Source organism: Perissodus microlepis, chromosome 7 (assembly GCF_051167445.1).
Source record: "Perissodus microlepis isolate ML-2025 ecotype Zambia chromosome 7, ASM5116744v1, whole genome shotgun sequence".
Classification (NCBI taxonomy): domain Eukaryota; kingdom Metazoa; phylum Chordata; class Actinopteri; order Cichliformes; family Cichlidae; genus Perissodus; species Perissodus microlepis.
In genome coordinates, this window is record NC_140467.1 from 32,695,180 (window position 1) to 32,715,416 (window position 20,237).

Below are 20,237 nucleotides of genomic sequence, written 5' to 3' on the forward strand. Positions count from 1 at the left end.
AGAAGTGTGTTTTACTGAGTTTATTGAACAAAATATTTTACAGTATCTTGGATATACATATATACATATTATCTTGCACTGTGTAACACGGCTGAACCTCCTGCAGTGACATTGATTGCAGCACCGTGCCTGCACACTTCAATGGAAATAGGAATACATCATTGACTTTCAAACACATTATACAAATTTTAATATAGAAAGCACAAAAAATAAGAATTTATCAGTGAAAAGTACCCACTCTCAGGACAGAAATTCTTCATACAAAAACAACTTTACAGTTTTAATCTCTCTTTTTTTGCAGTTTCAGTATGCAGGTAATAAATATACCTGGAATTCCCTCTTTGTTGTTGTTGTAGGGTGTCGTTCACCTTTCCTCTGCAGGGAAATCACCATTAAAGACTTATTCTAGAACAAATAAAAGAAGTGGCTCGGCCACTGGAGCTTCTGCTGGCGTCTCCACCACTGCTGCTCTCACATTATCAGCAGGCCTCTCAGATAACATACACATCAGTCTTCTCCCCAAGAAGCCAGTACGTTCTCATTTTGCCTTTGCCCTGGAAAAACACAGAAATCAATAAGTTCATCAATGGAGATGAAGAGTGGAGGGGTTGGTATCCTCTGCTGACCTTTGCTTAAAGGTGACACTATAAAGCTTTTAAGTCTCCCTTTGCTCACATATGACACTTTAAATTATATATTCTGACTATAGATAAATGTGAAAGATATTTACTCCTAAATGATTTAGCTCTCAAAATTATTAAACCACTTTTGATTGCTGCTTTTACCTTCAAGTGTTCAAGTTAGACTTACTACAAGGTGCCCAGTTCATCTACATTTGTCAGGATCCTGGGTCTCCTGACCCAGCGTTTTTAGTTCTTTGTGATTCTTGTATCTTGTACTCGTGTGATTTATGGTTTCTAGTTTTGATCCCTTGCTCTTCATGTTTCTCTGTGTCCCCTCTGTTCTGTGTACGTCTGTGTCTTTGCATGTTTGAGTTTCTTGTTTTCTGTCACTCTGTATTGTGAATTATATTCTCATGGTTGGTCTTTTGTTACTCCCTCGAGTCTAGTTTCTTGTGTTCCAAGCTTAGTATTTCCCTCTGTGTATTTTGGTTCTTAGAGTCCTCAGCTTTATGGTTTATCTCTGTGTTTCTTAGTTGCTGTCTCCACCGTGTCAAGTTCGCGTGTCTGTGTTATACTTCCTGTTTTACTTTGAAGGTCTGGGTCTTATGTGAATGTGTCCTGTTTGCTTCCTTGTCTCGTCAGTTCTGATTTCTCCCAGCTGTGCCCTCCTTCTGTGTCTCATTCCCCTCGTTACTTCCCAGTGTTTCTCTGAGTCAGTGTCGCGTCGTCCCTCATGCTGTGTATCTCCCTGTGAGTTTAGTTTGTCATTTTCCAGTTTAGTTTAGTTTGCTTTTGTATGACTTTCCCCTGCCAGCAATAAAGCTGAGTTTGTTGTGTTTAAACCTCGTGCCTGAGTGCCTGCATTTTGGGTCCAACTCCTGCCTGCCGCACAGCGATTCATGACAACATTTTATTAGGTACATGTAGCTAGTAATGGGTTGGAACAACTTTTGCCCTCAGAGCTGCTTTAATTCTTCATGTCATAGATGCAACAACGACCTGGAAACATTCCTCAGAGATTTTGATCCATTCTCCATCAACTGCTGCAACCATCAAGCAGTTGCTGCAGTTTTTGCCAGTTGCACATCCAGGATGCAAAACCTGTTCTACCTCATCCCAAAGGCAGAAGAGATCTGTTGACTGTGGAGGCTATTTGAGTACAGTGAGCTCATTGTGATGTTCAAAAAAACAGTTTGAACATCACAATGATGATTTGAGCTTTGGCATGGCACGTTACCCTGACAGAAGCAGCCATCATAAGATGGGTACGCTCTGTTCATAAATATAAGGACATGGTCAGCAACATTACTCAGGCAGGCTGCGGTGTTTAAAAAAGGCTCAGTTGGTACTAAGGGGCCCAAGTGTGCCAAGAAAGTATCCCAAACACCATTACACTACCATCAGCAGCCTGAACTGTTGATAAAAGACAGGATGGATCCATGCTTTTATGTCATGTCTGCCAAATTCTGACCCAACCATCTAAATGTGGCAGCAAAATCGAGACTCATCAGACCAGGCAATATTTTTGAATCTGCTGTCGTCCCATTTTCTGTGAATGCCAGCCTCAGTTTCCTTAGCATATAGGAGTGGCATCTGATGTGGTCTTCTGCTGCTGTAGCCCATCTACCCTAAATTTCGATGTCATGCGCATTCAGAGATGGTCTTCTGCATACCCTGGTTGTAACAAGTGGTTATTTGAGTTACAGTTGCCATCTTATCAGCTTGAAGCAGTCTGGAAATTCTCATCTGACATCAATAAGGCATCTTCACCTGGAGAACTGCTGCTCACTGAATATTTTCTCTTTTTTAGGCCAATCTCTGCAAACCCTAAAGGTGGTTCTGTGAGAAAATGTCAGAAGATAAGCAGTTTCTAAAATATCCACACCAACCCTTCTGGCATCACCAACCATGCCACGTTCAAACTCACCTAAATCACAATTTTTCTCTGATCCTCGGTTCAAGCTTCAGCATCTTATATTCACCATGTCTACATACTTAAATGCATTGAGTTGCTGCCATGTGACTCCAGAAAATCATAATGACGTTTGAACATTTAACAACACGAGTCATAGATAAAAGAAGTGATATGAATATTATAAACACAAATACGGTGTTGAAAAAAGGATTTTAGTTGCTAATAAAATAGTTTTGTTGCTCGAGGGTTAAAAACACAAGACATCTGCTGCGTTTCATTTATTTACCTAAGAACTTGTCTCATTTAAAGATATTGATCTCTCCTCCTTGGGATGTTAAAATCAATCCCAGCATCCTCATTAATAGTTACAGCCTTGAGTTTACAGGCTGACATATTAATCAGTTAATTAAACCAATAATCCTCAGGCTGATCTATAATGAAAATCATTTGTTGTAGGTTTATCAGTGACGTATCATGCATTGCTCTTTATTTATTTTTATTAACATTCACAATACATATGAACTCACTTTTAAGGCAAAGGTTTCATTTGGTTTCATTCAGATGACGGTTCCTACCTTCATTTCTATGTCTCCTCGTAATTGGAGATCAAAGTAACCAAACTCATCGAGCACTTCTTTGGTGGCCGAGGACACGTGGATCTTTAAGGCTAGAAGAGACATCAAACACAGCGTGAATGACAAATAACAGCTCACATATCTGCTTTCATCTCCAACCTCAGGATAACAGCTCACAGGAAAATTGTGGAGATGAGCCAATGCATCAAAATGCTAACGTGATGAAAATCTGTATTGCTTTGTCCTAATAATGCACACAGTGCAGGGATGTGAGATGCGATTCTTGCCCATGAAGCTTCATGCTGCACTGTTAATTGCTGGCTAAGGGCCCTTAGCTGTAAGTGCCATCAATTATTTAGCAGAGGAGGCACAAAACAGGAAGGACCTCAGCAGTTAATCGATACATCTGAAGATTCACTCGCAAAATATCCAGTTATAGATTCATAACACGGTACTGCTGTCACTGCCAGTTAAGAAAAGAAATGTCAGCACGAACAGCATCAGATGCAGCAGGTCACCGCGGTTTATAATTAGCTCACAAATCAGATTTTTTCCTCAGGAGTGCTTCCATCAAAACTCATTAAGAAATGAGTCAGAGACAGAGATGAACATGTCCTGGTTACGGTGATAAAGGGTCTATTATTTACTGCTGTTAATTCTGGTAGTCTGGTTCTTGTTTGTTCAATGGGACACGTCCAAAATGTCAACCTCAGTGTTGTTTCTCGATTTGCCAGCCTACAGCTACAGCTAAAGCATACATCTTTAATTAATAAAAAAAATCAGTGTACAATTTAATTTTAGATTTTCTCTAAAGTAATTAAAGATGTGTGCTGTACAATCATTCTACCCTGGAAAAAGAACAGTTCAAAGAAATCATTACAAGCTCAAAATCATTCTGAAATTCATGCGCATGATGGTTATAAGTAAATGTTTGATTATAACTGTGTCTCACATGGTGATATGACCCTTTACAGTTTACCCAAAAGGCATGTTTTCAAGTTTGGGGTGAGTCCTGTATCTCAGAAAAAAAAATCAGCTTATTCTAAAGGGGTGAGGTGGGAAGCGCTGACTACTTTTTCATTACTTATAATTTAAACATCAACGGGCCCAGGATAGATCCTTGTGGGATCCCTGTGGATTTTGCAATTTGACAAATTGAGATTTGTTTAGAAATATACGGTTATATCAGTTTAAGCATTAAAAAACATAAGCTGGATGTGGAAAAAAATAAAGTGAATATAAAGACGCCAAATTTCAACCCACTACAAGGAAGGTCTGTAACTTGGAAAACATTAAAGCTATTTTACTTTTAAAAAATCAGCCTATTCTGAAGTTGTATACTTCATCATATGCTTAACCTCCTAAGACCCGAACTCTCTCATGGCATGCATTTTTTAATTTTTCTTTGCTATTTGGGTTGATTGGGACCTAAAGAATGTAAAAACAAAGGATTACCAGATTTTTATTTTTTTTTTACCTAATTTTTGTTTGTGAGAAAAATGAGATCCACATATGAGGACATTTGTTTCAAAGTTTGATAGAACAGTGGCAGTATAATCCTCGTAAGTGCATATCAGGCCCTTGTAGAGAAAACTTAAGTATTTTGGTTTAGATGTCCCAAAATGTGATGTCCACATATGTGGACGCCAGGTCCTAGGAGGTTTAAAAAGTTCTCATTTCAGTTTCCCATTAAAAAAGCTTTTCAAATATTCAGCTAAACCAAATGCAGAACCAAGTTTGGGATTTTCTATATGTACAGATGGGTGGCAAATTAAAGGGAAAGCCAACAGTAAGATTCAAAGACAAAAACAACTGGATCACAATAATTCATCCTTAAGAGACTAATGTCGCGTTCAGACCAAACACAAAGCAAAGTTTTCATGCAGCTCAGTTCATTTTAAGAATTTATGCTATTTTCCCCTGTCTGATGTCAACAGAAGCAAACCTGTGTTTGTGTAAATATTTCAATTTTAAATTTGTCTCACGCTACAGTGCAGATTCGCCCGACACAACTTTATCTGCTTTGTTAAGACTGGTGTGATTTCCAAAAGCCAAGAAGCACATCAAGCTAGATGTTGGCCAGTTTGTTTGTGCATTTATTTTGTGTTTCTTATTCTGTTCTTTTTCTTCTATCTAATAGTAGCTTATTTTTTTCCTGCTATCATAATGTAGCATGTTTGCACTGGTCGTCTTGGTTTTCAGTTACTTCTAGTCTTCTTTTTGCTCATCTTTTGTCTTTCTCCTGTCTCTGTGGCCATGTTTGGTAATAGTAATAGACAAAACTTTTGTCTTTTTGTTATTTCCTATTTTAATTTGAAGATAAGCTTTCTTTTATTTCCTGTTGCTGTTTCCCTCCTCTGTGAATGTCCGCCCCACCTTCATTGTTTTTACCTGTGGCTAATCTTGTGTTTTATGTGTTTATGGCATCTTTTTTAAATTCAAGGGTACTTTTAATAATATGGCTTGATGCTTTATTCACACACCAACAAACAGGTAAAGAAAGTTTGCTCATCTACGATGAGTTGTCGCTATGGTTAATTTATTCCAGCTGTCTGCCACACCTCTACATTAAAGGTAAAAGGAAATGCATCTGTGTCTTCCTCCTCTCTTCTCTGTCCTCATGATCCATTTAAGACATCCTTCATCCTGGAGTACTGAGATTAACTTACACAGTCACAGGGAGAAGGACGGAGGAGATGAGGAGGCACAGATTAGAGAAATGGGAAAGAAGCCTTTAGTCCTGTCTCCGGTTTTCTTTTTGTCAGAGAGTCGCCTTTTCTCCCTGTTAGCCTCCTGTTTCTAGTTTCTGTCTTCCATGCTTTCATGTTTCCCAGTTTTTGTTTTCTCCTTTTGTTGCTTACCGTTGGACTTTGTGTTATCGGCTTTGTTTCTGTTTGAGTTTTTCTTTATGGACCTTATCACCAGCAGTGCACAAAGTGTTTAAAAGAAGTGAAAAGTTAATTAAATACAGAGCAGCTGCAATACAAGAATAAGAATAAGCTGCGAGTCCTTTTTAACTTCAACACTGCAAAGATTTGTACGAAGCGTGTTACTCCTTCTGTTGAAAACCCAGATTTATGTAGTGACGCCAGCTTTACATCCAACAGACAGCAGAGAGGAAAAACCCAGTGACACTCACCCTCTCCATTCGACTCCATCCGGGACGCCGTGTTGACAGTATCTCCAAACAAACAGTATCTGGGCATTTTCAGCCCCACCACGCCGGCACACACTGGGCCTGTAAAACAAACACTAAATATAGTCAGATTTTACCGAGGAAAAACAATCATCATACCTGAGGAGCTGGGAAGCTCTGTCATTACCACACCTCAGGGGAAATGTTAAATTTGAAGACAGAGGTGTGAGTGAAAGGAAACTGCTCTAAATTACAGTGACGACACTGAGTGCCAGCCTCTGCATGTTGGATCGTTTCAGCTGCTGAACTAGAACATAAACAGTGCCTCTATGAGCTGATGCAGTCTAAATACTGTGCAAGAAGCTTCTTATAAGTTACGTCAAATTAAAAAGAACAAAACAAGGGGGGCTCTTGTGCTCATTTCCAGCTCCTAATTTCTACTCTTGGACTCTGTACTGGAGGGGGTTTTTTTTTTAGACATTTTAGACATTCATCTTCTGTCTGAAGTAAGACATTTTAGCTCCTCTCCTTTTAAGCTAACTTTCTTCATCAGCCACTTCGGTGCACAGAGTTCCTGAGATGACCATATTAACAGTGTCCTTTTTCATTGACATCATACGGAGCTAAGAGTAGAAAAAATACTCTAAACAAAGCATTTAGAGCTGTTCAGCTCACAGAATCTATTTGTACATATTTCATTGTCATGTTTAAGATGAGCCTCCACCACTCTGGCAATGCATATATGACAGAAAATGAGTAAAAGAATAACATCCCCCCCTTTAAACTCCATCTGTTTGGGTATTTGAAGAATGGAATTTACAAAGGCTCTGGATACTGTTAGCTAATCTCATGCCCTGGATAACACATGTTTCTTTTATAGTCCAAAAACTATTATTTTTTATGTTTTTGCCAGGATACACATGAAGAATCACTCAACAGTTATTAAAAAGCATTTAAGTGGGGGTGTTCAGAAATCAGAACCCGGAGACTTAAAGAGACACATGAGGCTGACTAATTTTATTGCATGAAAAGCAGTTAGAATACTTCAGCCTTTCTACAAGCGCCTCGCTCATCTAGTTTTAGAGGAGTGAGTGTGTGGAGACAGAGAAATGTGCCTTGCTTAGTTCCCAATAATGTCTGAACAAGCTGTCATAATTGCAGGATTCAGGTAGCCTGATTCAGCTTTTTGAATCTTTGATTTGTTCAAAAAGGTCACGGTCGTTCTTGTTACCAGGGAGCTTCCCATCTGGGGCCAATTAACTTTCGATAGACTCAAAGAGCATTTAATAATGAGATTGTGATCTTCTGCCACGGTGGGGAAAGTAGCCACATCAATGGAATAACAGCAACAGAAAAAAGTCTCAAAAAAGCGGGTGAGCATGGAAGAGACCAATGCAACTGTACCTACCGCTTTTTGTTATTCAGTTGTCCCATATGTGATCTGATCGGGTATTGTCGACTTATTTAACCTTTCAAGGCAATTTTTTTAGGGTTTCTGATAATCACTCTGATCATCGATGACCCTCAAAGTGATCGTTAACTATTTGCTGGTCTTCCTATCCATGGATTTAATCTTATTATAATTGTACTATTATTTATTATTAGCGTAGCATTAAATTTAATCTGCCGGTCTGTAGTTTCATGTTGGTGTCTACTGACTGTGATTGCCCGTTCAGTACCATTGTTTCCTCCTACGCCTTTCTTCTGCCACCAGTCGAATTGACTGGGAGAGAATGGATCATCTCGACCACCAGCTGGTGTTTTGTAGTGGTGAAATTGACGAGCAGTGCAGACACACCAGCACAAGTACAAAATGCTGGCACTGGTGGTGGTCACTTGCATGGCCTATATCACCGAAGTCATTTTATATCATAGGCCGCATACAACCCACTTTGATCTTTAGTGGGCTGGACTAAAGAGACTCCCCTTTCTGTCAGCCTAAGGAAGTTTAACTACGTATTAGCTACCTATTATAAAAAAACAAAAGTTTCTATATTAGATAGTGGAAAAACAGGAACTTTTCTATCATCAATTTTGTTATTTATTACACAATTACCTTCCTGTAGTATAAATAGCAATGTCTAACCAACTCTTTATCAGTAGGAAGAATTTATGAAAATACAGTTAAAAGTCCAAAGTTATTGCCTTCTTTCAAATTTTTCCACTGTCATCCAGAATGGAGTGCTTGCAGGGCCAGTACTGACCCCCAGGCCTTTTGTTTGGCACACCTAATAATGTTTCAGGGTTAGGTAAATTACAGAATTTTCCCTGGGAGGGCTTTGGGGTATACCCTTAAATCACATGTGTCAAACATAAGGCCCGGGGCCAGAATCAGGCCGGCAAAAACTCCAATCTGGCCCACTGGAGATCTTTGGAAAATGTGAAGGAGAACATGCATTTTGGACTTTTAACTATATTTTCCTAAATTTTACAGCTTGTCCTATTGATGAAGGCCTCAACCATAGGTGTCCATACTACACCAAAGTAATATCAAAGTAATTACCAAAGTAATAGACAAACAAACCAACAGTTTTCATTTAAATTAAATAAATACAAATAATAAGAGAGGAAAACAATGTTCCAACATGAGAAGTTCTGTTTTGTATTCATTGTAAACACTCTGTGTTTTCCCTCTTCTTTTTTTCTCTGTAAACTATATCCACAAATACTCAATAAAAATATTTTGAATAAATTAAATAAATACATAAAATATAATTTTTTGTTAATTAAAAAAACTTTCTGCTTTATAATTAAAGGACAGTATGGGCAATGGGAACCTTTAATTTAACACATTTATTTCTTTCAGTTTAAGCCCAAAGAGTCGTGCTGTAACATTTCTTCCATTAAGCAGAGCAGCGTTTCTTTATCATATAGTAAAACTGAGATGTGCTGTTGATATTGCACTTCTTTATATTGAGATATCGCAGGGATTAAACGCGCAGCTAAATGGATTTGCACGGATGGCCCTGATGTAAAATGAATTTGACTTCCCACTCTTAAATTGCAGGAAAAACATAGAAGAAACAGTAATGCTGGCACAAATAACAAATAATAATAATGGATATCTCTGTGACCTCCCTGCTGCTGATAGTATTGGATATTGACTGGATATTGACTATACAGAAGCTCTCCCAACTCTAATATTGAGGATAAGGCTTCCTGTTCCATCTAGCTAACGGTCCCTGTTTAGAAAAGCACATCTAATTAAAGCAAAACTATTGCGATGACTGTTGATGGCATTTCATTACAGATGTAGTCACTCATTTGCTCTTCATATGTTTATGTTTACCTGCATGTTACTAAATCCTGCTGCAAATGCAAACCTTGAAGCTTCTGATACTAAAACTGGACCAAAACATGTTTTTGTGGTGAAGTAAACAAGAAAACTGGAACCCTGCAGGTTTTACATTTTCCACTGGCCACCACCTTGTGAGTTAAGACTCACCTGTGTGTATGCCTATCCTGAGTCTCAGCTGGTCGTTGGGTCTGTGTCGGATCTTGAACGTTTTGACCTGCTCTAATAGGGCCAGCGACATCCCGGCGATCTCTCTGGCGTGGAGTTTGCCGTTCCGCACCGGCAGCCCAGACACTACCATGTAGGCGTCGCCGATGGTCTCAACCTGAGGGACCAATCACAAGAAGATCAGTTTTAACCTTCGAGTAAATAAGTCAACTAATTATTTCTATGAGCTGCTGTGATGTTTTTACTTTTAACATTATCTGCTTTGATTTTTGCCTATAAAAGTTGGCTGAAAGGGAGATAAAACTGCTTATTTCAGACAGAGGATGAAGGGAGGGGCTACACACGTCCTTCTTATGCAAAGCTACTATAATAGACTCCTCACTGATTATCCCGACGTACCTTGTATACATCAAAGTTGTCGATGATTGCATCAAAACACGTGTACAGATCGTTGAGCAGCGTGACAACCTGTAGAGAGAGAAGTTTTCATGATTCTGTGTTTTCAGTGCAGCAAGAAAAGATAAGAGGTGGAAGTTTTTAGCTCATATCCTGTTTCTCAACCCAAAGCATTATGAGTTAATGAAAAATGTAGAAGTGCACACTGTAAATCCAGCACTGGGCACCCTGTTTTCTTTTGTTGAAAGGCTGACAGACTGGGAGACGAGCGCGTCTGTAAAAACCTCAGAGCCGCTCGCATTATTTCTGTCCCTGGACGATTTCCAGGCTTTGAGGCTTACTGAAAAACACAAATACGAGACGCTAAATCAAATCCACAGATGGAATATTACAAACGCACAATCTGTCTTAAATTTAGGAAATTGAATTGGCTCGTAATAGTCGAAATATAGCGGTAATGTCACCGGCTGGCTGTTTATTCAGAGGCCATTATTATTATTTGGGCTTCATATTAGATGTTCGGTTTTTTATTCCTTTTTTTTTTTTTTTTTTTACAGCTGTTTTCTGAACCTAAAAAAAAACAAACATTTGAAGCAGGGACATTTGGTCCTGAGTGAACTGTGATGAACCAGGATATAATTTCCGACCTATTTGTTGTCAAGTTCTTGAGTTTTCTAAGTATTAGGTTTTGCTTGGGAAATGGCCAGGAAGCATCTGCGTGGCAGCTGGATTAAGAGCTCATTGAATTCTCTAAATATTAAGAAAAGGTGCTTCAGTGCTTTGTTTATTACCTCCTTTAGCAGAGGATGCATTAAACAAACCCTTTATGAAAGGAAAGCTCATGCAGTTGCTTAATTCAAAGACACATGAAATGAAATGACTAGTATAACCGACATCATGTAAATTACAGCTGTATTTTCTATCTTATGGTAAAACCTGATAATATGAAGATGTGCTCTCTATAAAAAAAAAAAAACATCTTTTATACAGATTTTATATTTAAATATTTTTTTAAAATTACATCTTATAAAGCTCCGGGCCATGGGAGCAGCAGTCTAATGGTGAATTTATGTCACAGCGCTTGTGTCCACTGTGTAGGTCTACACAGGGAGATTTGAAAACGTGCTTGTGTGCAGTTTCCAAAAATCAGCAGCACATAGCTCGACACTGGATGAGTGTAGGTCAGATGCTAATTGGTTGATAAGCTAAAGAGAACTGAGAAGGGAGCGACAGTGGAAGTTACCACGAAGAGAAAAAAATCGCAAAGATTTTTAAAAAAGCACCTTGACAAGCACAAATGTATGGAGGGCCACGGGTGTCAAAATAAATTAACGAAATACATCAATAAATAGTGAATAAAATGTGTAAATAAATGATTAAAATTGGAAATTTATTAAACGTTTTAAAACAAATGAGTTTATAGTGATTTATACATGTAATTATTATTCCCAATTTTACTTAATTCATGACATTTAATTTATTATTTAATTATGTATTAGTTTAATTCACTTTGGCACTTGTGGCCCTCCATACTATGATGATGATGATGATCTGCAGTGACAACAACAACAACAACAACAACAACAGCACAATCAAGAATCGCCAGGAGAGGTTTTTTGTGATACTGCCCCCTGGTGAAGGCAAACAGCTACAACATGTGGACGACAGTCTGCAAAGCTGTCTGTAGCCTGTGATTAGAAACACTGCAGAACTAATATTAACACAAGTAACAAATAATTTTTTATTCTTTTTTTTTGGGAGATGGGGTTGCTGCCTTTATTAGATGAGATTAGCGCAGCGAAGAGGAGACGAAATGGGGACAGAGAGAGATTGGGGGAAGTCACGCAGTGACCGGCTTCAGGTCAGCGTCACATTTAGCTTTGCAGCATATGGCTGCCTCCTGGACCTGTAAGCCAAACCAGCGTCCAGGAAATAAGGACATTTCTACAGAACGTCACTTTCTCTGCCATTTGGGAATCTGAGCTCCTGCACTGACCCTCTCACAAACTGTAACCCGGTGCACAACAACACCAGAGCATGGCGCGAGCCAGCAGCTGTGACTCATTTTTAATACAAACCTCCATTCACAAAAGTGATAACGACGAACTGCCAGTAAACAGAGATGTCTGAATCTCCTTCTGTCCAACCATATCCTTCAGGTGTTCCCAAGACGTTCCCAAAGCATAATCTCTCAGCTGGCTTGTGTCCTAGCTTTACCCAAGTATAACCTTACTAAAATCCCTCACCTAGGAGGGGCTCAGGGCCCTCGTCAGATGCTCACGCCATTTCAACTGTCCTCTATGTGAAGGAGTAGTTGCTCCACACTGAGCTCCTCCCAAATAACCAAGATCCTCATTCTATGTATGTGTCATATATGTGTCGTATCTGTTGATCAGGCACTGCAAATTATTTAATCCCAACACTGTCTGCTGTCACCAGGGAGCAGTGTCACAAACAAGTTGTCTCTGGGCTACTCTTGCTCATGCTGTTGGACCTTAAGCCAGCTGTGGAGAAGACAGAAGTTACAACATCTAAAAAGACCTTCCTTGTAGTAAAGTGAAGCTGAGTGTTACAGAAACCATGATACTAATACCTGACTGCATACCGACTTTGCTGTCGTCGTGGAAGTACAAGCGCAATGTGTGAAATATTGTGGAAAAACCTGAAAACACCCTTTGATTTATGTGTATATATGTCACTGAGTGTGCTAGTGGAGCATCAGAAACAAAACAATGACCCACTCATCACAGTGTTGCTCTTTGCTGTGCTGCTGATCAAAGCTCTGATAATTACAACTTTCAACACTAGGAGTGAAATATTTCTTTTAACATAGTACTCCCGGGTTAATTAGTGCTTTGTTTTGTGTGGAAATGTGTTTGTACTCTACTATCGTATCCATATGTAATTGATTCTATTTCATATTTTACTATTGAGAAGCACTTTGGTGTACCTCTGGTCTTTAAATGTACTATATAAATAAAGTATTGATTGATTACATGATTTAAATTACTGCTTCTCTGTGGCATTTACACTGTAGGGAAATAAACAGCTGCCACTTAAACACCAGATTAATGATTTCCGTGGCCCGACACATATACCTGTAATCCACACACCTTTCAGCTGCATACAGTATATTTATACCATATATAGCTTCATTATAGAGAAAATCTTGTGGTAGGCAAGACAGCTGACTCCTTCATTTTACTGCAGAATCCACACTGGCTGACTCTGGGTGCAGGTGACATCCATCACATGTCCAAAAAAAGCACTTTGGGTGAATGATGATCCTCAGGAATAATCTACGGCATTCTGAAAATGGCTGTTTGGGTGCACAGAGAGCCGCTATAATTACAGGTCAAGATGAGGTGAAGAGTTTGATTGACAGGGGGATTTTGGCATTGTGTGAGTGTGACCTGACAGGATTGGCTCCAGAGCTTAACCAGGGCTGGGGAAAGAAAAAAGTTCCTTCACCTCCGAAGTACATTTTTTCATTAGAAGGAATATAAATGGAATATCTGAAATTACTTCTTCTTTAACCCTTGTCGTCTTCTAAGCAATGCATTTTTTCTTTATATAGAAATGAGGTGTTTGTAAGCAGTTATAAGTATTTATTGTGTAACAGGGAACAGTTTTTCCTGTGGGTATCAAGCAAAGGGGAAAAGAATGTGTATCTGCAGTTCCTCTAGTGGCCACTTGGGGCTGGCTCCCCCCAAAAATTTAATTCCCATAGAGTCTCATGTTGAAATGCCCAACTTTACTATTGCTTAGCGAGAAGTTGCAGAGTGTTTGCAGGAATGTCGGCATCTTCCATGCAAACTACAGACGACCATGGCAATCTACTATTGACCAAAGCAATCACAGGAATGTTTTTCCATTCAGGACTGTATAAATATACATCTTCCCCAACTGGTACACCACTTTCCAACCAGTCCCTTGTGACTGGTGGTTGCCAGTAGGTTGCCAACCAGTCTCTAGGATGATGCGCTAACACAGTAGGGGTAAATCCATCATCTACGAGATCCTGTAAAGGGGATGCGGCCACAATTAAAACATCTGTGCTTTCTCTGCTTTCCATGTGAAAAGTCAAGATGTCTGCTTTGGAAAAAAGGTCTACAAGGCCTTTTTTATTCTTTCTTTTTTAGCTTTGTCAAATAACATAACCTTTTCTTCCGCACACTGGAAGAGAAACACATTTTTGTTTTTTCTCAGGGTGATTCCAGTTCACCTGACAGTGTGATATTGTCCATTAGCAGACATATCTTCCAGATGAAGTCTAGAAACCACTTTGGTATTTAAGTGAGAGGGAGATATGTGGTGGTATAACGTGACTCAACTCTGAGTCAACGTACTCTACCATCTAACAACTGTACTATTTTCAGTCGCGGCCTATGTGTGGGAACAAACACTATGAGACACACTGTAGATGGAGACCCGGTGAGCACTTTTCATGCATGAGTAGAGAAGGGAGAATTCACTGCAACTGCAATCATGACCACTGATTTCTTAAAAGCTTTAAGATTAGCTTGAAAGTCAGAAAAGTTAACACTTAAATGCTGTCAGAAGCAGACAAAACTGAGGTTTGCGATGAGGCATTGATCGGCGTGTACCTGTAGCGGCGTGCTCTCTGCAGACATGGATGTGAAGCCCACGATGTCGCTGAAGTAAATCGTGACGCTGTCGAATGCCTCTGCCTGCACGGTCTCCCCTCTTTTCAGCTGTTCTGCTACAGAGCTGCATAAACAATGACAGAGAGAAAGAGAAAGCAAGAATCAGAAAGGAGGAAGGAAACAAGATGTATATATTTTAATTATGTTAAGTTTTTGAATTAAAATATAATCAAAGATATGTTTCTTTGAATCACAATTACATCAACGCCCCGGAGGCTCAATTATAACCAGATGTCAGTTTATCTTTGCAAATTCTGCTGACGCTAATTTCCTGTTAATCGAATGATACCAAAGCCAAAAAAAGAAGTTTACTCAATTCACACGTGTGGTGAGAAATGAAATGTGTCCTTCCTCTCAGGCCTTTCTCTGACAGTCTGGCTTTGATGGAGGGGAAGCAAGAAAAAGCAGATAAGTGGGTGAGAAAGATGGGATTTGTTCCTGTGGTGTTATCCAAATGCCTAAACTCGCTATCACGTCTGATCTGCCGGCTCACTTTAATGAGCGGTTCGCCTGTCAGTTCTCTGTGTTCCCTTTCATCTACAGTGAGATGGCACCGCGGGGAAATGTGTATCCGTTAATAAAATGCAGCACTGGGAGGAATTCAGAGTCTTTAATTAATACAGGGATTTAACACAAATGACAAAGTGTCATTGAGACACCCAATTTGCTGTGTTCAAGTTCACTGGGAGTTTTAAGCTTTTGGCTGTGAGGCTAAAAAGTGAAGGCTGTTATTTTTTTCTTCTTTCTTACTGTGGTAAAATTTGATAGAGGAGGTTTTCAGCTTTCCGTTTCTCCTCAAGGTAAGCCTGTGTTCGCTCCTCCACCAGGTTCTCCAGGTTGTTGGCGTACTGCTCCATCCTGGACAGCAGGTTGTTCAGAATACTGGTGCTGCCCTCTCTGTTGAGCACACAAACAAACACACATAACATGAACATAACATTTAATATAGGGCCATCCATTTATTTCCCAATGCTCGTCTGGTTCTGGGTAAGCAGTCCCTTGCCCCTGTCCCCATTTCCAGCTCTTCTAGTGGAACATGGAGGTATTCCCAGGATAACCCAGAGACAAAATCTCTTGAGGATGTCCTGGGTGAGCCGTAACATCTCCTCCCAGCTGGACATGTGCAAAACACCTCACCTATGAGGCGTCAGATGTCCAAACCACCTCAACTGATATCTTTCAATGACTATGTCTCCTAAGCCCAGTCCACTTACAAAGCGATTCCTTCATCATGCATCGTGTTTTGTAGCTAATGACTGGTTAGTAGTGGATATTTCAGCCAGAGGTTGTCTAGGGAAACCTCTAATGTATTTACCACCTCCTCATTTGTCAATTAAGAGTATCAATCACTCTCGCTGGTAATTGCTTCAATCACTTCAGTCAACATGGACTTTGCATCACAAGCATTTTTTTCACCCATCATTGCTTTTTGTCACTGGCAATCTACGCCCCTACGCCACTTTGCTGCTGGTCCCTTCTTGTGTTGATGCCCTTCAGAGAAGGGAAGAAGAAACTGAAGAGGAAGACAGTTTCAGCTGTTGTTGTCCGCTTGCAACCCTGCCAATGAGTCACAACCTTCAGCCTGATTTAGACCTGCGGTGTCTCTTTGAAGAGCCTGTGACATAACCTATGCAAGTGGCTGACGTCGTTGGTGGCGTTTATGCTTGTGCTGGTGCATTATGCATATTGCGTGTGCAATTAGGCAAGGCAAGGCAAGGCAAGTTTATTTGTATAGCACAATTCAGCAACAAGGTGATTCAAAGTGCTTTACCTTGTTGGGTGTGTGGTTTAATGTAGCTACAACCTAGATCTTCTGCTGAAGGATAAATCCCCATTTAATGTGGTGGAGGGGTTTGCATGCTCTGATCTCAGGAGTTACACTATATGGACAACAGTGTTGGGGGACACTCCTTAATCTTTGTATTTATGTGTTTTTACTCTAGTTGCTGCAGCTGTATCAAATCAAGCTCCTAGCATTGAAGTCTGTCTTTACAAACATGTATGAATGAACTAGTTGTTTCATACAGCTCACTGAGCGTAGTACTATAATAGCACGCCAACTTTGCAATTTCTTCCTTCGATGATATCCCACAATCAACTGTGTTTAGCAGCCATAACAACTCAACCACAAAGTCTCAGGGGGGTAAAGTCTAGGGTAAGGTCTCAAGGGAATAACCGTTGGGGTTGCAGAGTAAATACAAGTAAACAATTCTCTGCTAAAACAGTGACTGCAGAGATCCAAAGCTGTTCTGGCATTAACATCAGCACAAAAAGTGTGAGCCAGAAGCTTCATGGCATGGGTTTCCATGGCAGGCCAGCTCCTTCTGGTACGGTCTTCCAAGGTAATCTGGTCCTAAGTGAGGAGCCAGACCTCTACAATGACTGCAGCATGGAATTCAGAAACCTCGCCCGGATCTGATGAGATACCAGTGCTTCACCCTGGAGTAAGACCTGAGGGGCTGGCCACCTGAACATGTCCCTAGTGCTCTATTTTCTAGACTTTGTTTTTTTCTTTTGGACTTTTCAATCAGAGGTTAAGCTTACACCACAGTGCAGTGAATACAAGTGGAAAATACAAGAAAATCAAAGCCTGTAATGTAAAAATTAATAGAAAGAGAGGGCAGAAACATTTTTAGCACTAGCATATAAACATATGACTGGGGTCTTAATTTACTAAAGGAATTACTGAACTACGTTTAGCAGTTTCGCACTGTTTATGCTGAGACTTCACAGATTAAATGGCACTAAATGTAAACAACAGAGGTAAAAACTATAATTCAGAGGTCTTATTTGGAGTATTTGAGTAGCTCTCCCTCCTCAAACATGACCACCACTGTTAAACAGGTAGGACACAATAAAAGCACTGCAGCAGCCATTATTTTATATGTTATTTTCAGCATATAGCACACATACAGCTGTTGCTCCCTTCTAAAGGTTTAACGGCAGGTCTCCATTTCCTTGTTACCGCTGCAATCATGGCCCTTCACATTTATTTTATAATTATAAAAATCATGTATTGTATAATGTGTGGGTTTTTTTTCTTTTTTTCTCTTGAGATTTTTACATTCATATGCTTACGCACACACACACACACACACACACACACACACACACACACACACACACACACACACACACACACACACACATGCTGGTACACGCATTTACTCCGACGGAGCAAGAAGGTGAGTCAGCCACACCACCATGGCGGCTAAAAGCATCAATGTCTGGCATCCTGCCACGTGTCTGCTGGGTCAAGGATCCTACACACACCCACATGTTTAAGTTTAAAGTACAAAACATCAGAGGGAGACATGAAAGACTGATGAGTATCAATGCACTGAATGCAATCACACAGGCCAACCACTGTTTACTGCAGCGCGCATCACAAACATCCATATTTTTCCCACCATTCATCCAAAACTAACAGTAATGCTGGAAGCTGAGAAGAGAAGGGACAATTCAGTTTGGTACAAGGTTTTTAATTTTTTTTTTAAAATGAATATATCAAATGTTTGGCACGAGCAGGGAGCAAAATTAAATTTCACTTTAGTAAGAAGACGTCTGTTTCCATCTGCAGTCATTTACATTTGATGGTGTAGTAGAGTCTTTTCTGGCAAGTAGCACTCGATCACATGGAAATCCCAAGATCCTGAGTTCTTGTGACATTATCAAGTTTTAGTTCCTGTTTTGATTTTAGTGTTCCCTTCTTAGTTTGGTAGAAGCTTTTCTTTTTGTATCACCTGCACCTTAACTTCCTGCCTTTGTCTTCACAATCATTCCTGGACTCCATCACAGGCCACTTAACTTTTTCTGGCATGCACTACTTCTGAAGCTCCATAAAGTGCCCGTGCCCCACACACCACATGTTTGTCTTTAATCTTTATTTTATATCATTAGCAGAAACAGAGTTGGTGGAATATCATTACAGCATTAGAAAACTCATTTTCTCTATTTTTTTCCTGAGCGAGAACCACTGGGTTTGTTTGTTTTATAGGTTTGTAATGGGTTGGTCTTAGTTTCCCTGTGTTTGGGTCCTGATTTCTTTATTTTGAGGCTGGATTATTATGGGCTTGTCTTTGGTTCTGATGAGATTTATTCTTCCTTTGCCTTTGATTTGTGTTTGAATGCTGTCCTTGTTTTCTTTGAAAGCTGATAAGGGTTTTTTGTCACCGCATTAGCTGACTACCAAAATAAAACAAGAACCATCTCCTCTACTTTATACTTTATTTCCTCCCCCACTTCATTGTTTTAACTGTCTACACCTGTGTCTTATTTTGGCCTGGCTGTTTCCACTTGTGTATAAATATTCTATATTTGTGTATATGTATAAATAAGCCTGTAATTTGAGGCTGTCACTATATCAGATTTTCTCTACATGATTACAATAATTCACTTTAATGATATTATAGGTCCAACTTTTAATACAAGATATCTAATAATGTCTTGTCTTCTATTGAAAATTTTAAAAGCACTATCAGTAAACTGTGTTTGTCTCTAATTTACGGAGAAAACGACTTTCAGCTGCTCCGTTATTCACACAGAGTAGTTAACACGGGTAGCTACACATTTGAGTTTGTATGCCAGATGCCCTTTCTGATTCAACCCCAAAGGGACTTGTGTCATCTCAGGATCGAACCGCTCCATTTTGTAAATGAATGAAACTGACAATAAGAGTTAAGACAGATGTACAGAGTCTCCATCCACATGCAAATGCATTGAAATGTTAAAATGCTTCTCTGATTCTGATTTTGTGTTATTAACAATAGATCTTATTTTTAAATATCAGGGTTATATCGACATTCTTGGAACTGAAGTTTCACATTTGTGCAAAGCTTTAGGGATGCATTTAAGGCTGTAACTTAGCTTCTTCTTTTAAAACAAAGCCCTCGGTTTTTAAGGTATCTGCCATCTGGTAGTCTAGCCTTAATGAGCTCTGTGCAGCAGCTACAGGTGCTCCCTCAAAAACTTGCTGGTAATGATAAAACATTTAGCCTGCATCTTTCATACAAAGGATGAGAGATGTGTCTGCTTCCTGCTTGTCATTTTTTGAAATTCCCTTTTTCAGACCTCAACCTTTCCTTTGACTGTCCAGTGACGCTGGGGAATTGTCTTCCATTTCGTGCAGATAAGCAGTTACATACTACGTGCCTTACTGAGATAGAGAGAGGCAGGCTCCATCTGTGTGCGTCTCTGGAGAGTGTAAGGACGCTGTGGTAAGAGCAGACAGTCTAGTCAAAGAGTCAAACCTGATGCATGGATCTGGAGATTTGTCAGCTCGATCCTGCTGCTGAAACTCCAGGCCAAAATGTCCCTCGAGACCGCCACAAAATATCCATATCCACTGCCTGTGTCTTCTCCTCTCTGAGTTCCTTCCTTTGAGATTTTCCACACGTGACCTCCCCAACTATTTCTACGTGATTTTTTGATTAAATATCCTGTTCTTGTTGTAAAAACCAAAA

At 39.7% G+C, this 20,237-nt stretch overlaps 1 protein-coding gene across 1 annotated transcript in view; it reads right to left on the bottom strand.

Moving 5' to 3' along the window:
• Window positions 1-5: 5 nt before the first annotated feature.
• Window positions 6-20,237, bottom strand: part of npr2 (natriuretic peptide receptor 2) — an 89,613-nt gene continuing 69,381 nt past the window's right edge. Inside the window, exons 16-22 of the mRNA XM_084934704.1 lie at window positions 15,526-15,672; window positions 14,716-14,839; window positions 10,112-10,180; window positions 9,695-9,869; window positions 6,253-6,351; window positions 3,114-3,205; window positions 6-554 (exon numbers count right to left, since the gene is read on the bottom strand). Of these exons, the coding sequence (XP_084790830.1) occupies window positions 492-554; window positions 3,114-3,205; window positions 6,253-6,351; window positions 9,695-9,869; window positions 10,112-10,180; window positions 14,716-14,839; window positions 15,526-15,672 (769 nt within the window). The 3' untranslated portion in view covers window positions 6-491. The remainder of the gene's footprint in view (window positions 555-3,113; window positions 3,206-6,252; window positions 6,352-9,694; window positions 9,870-10,111; window positions 10,181-14,715; window positions 14,840-15,525; window positions 15,673-20,237) is intronic.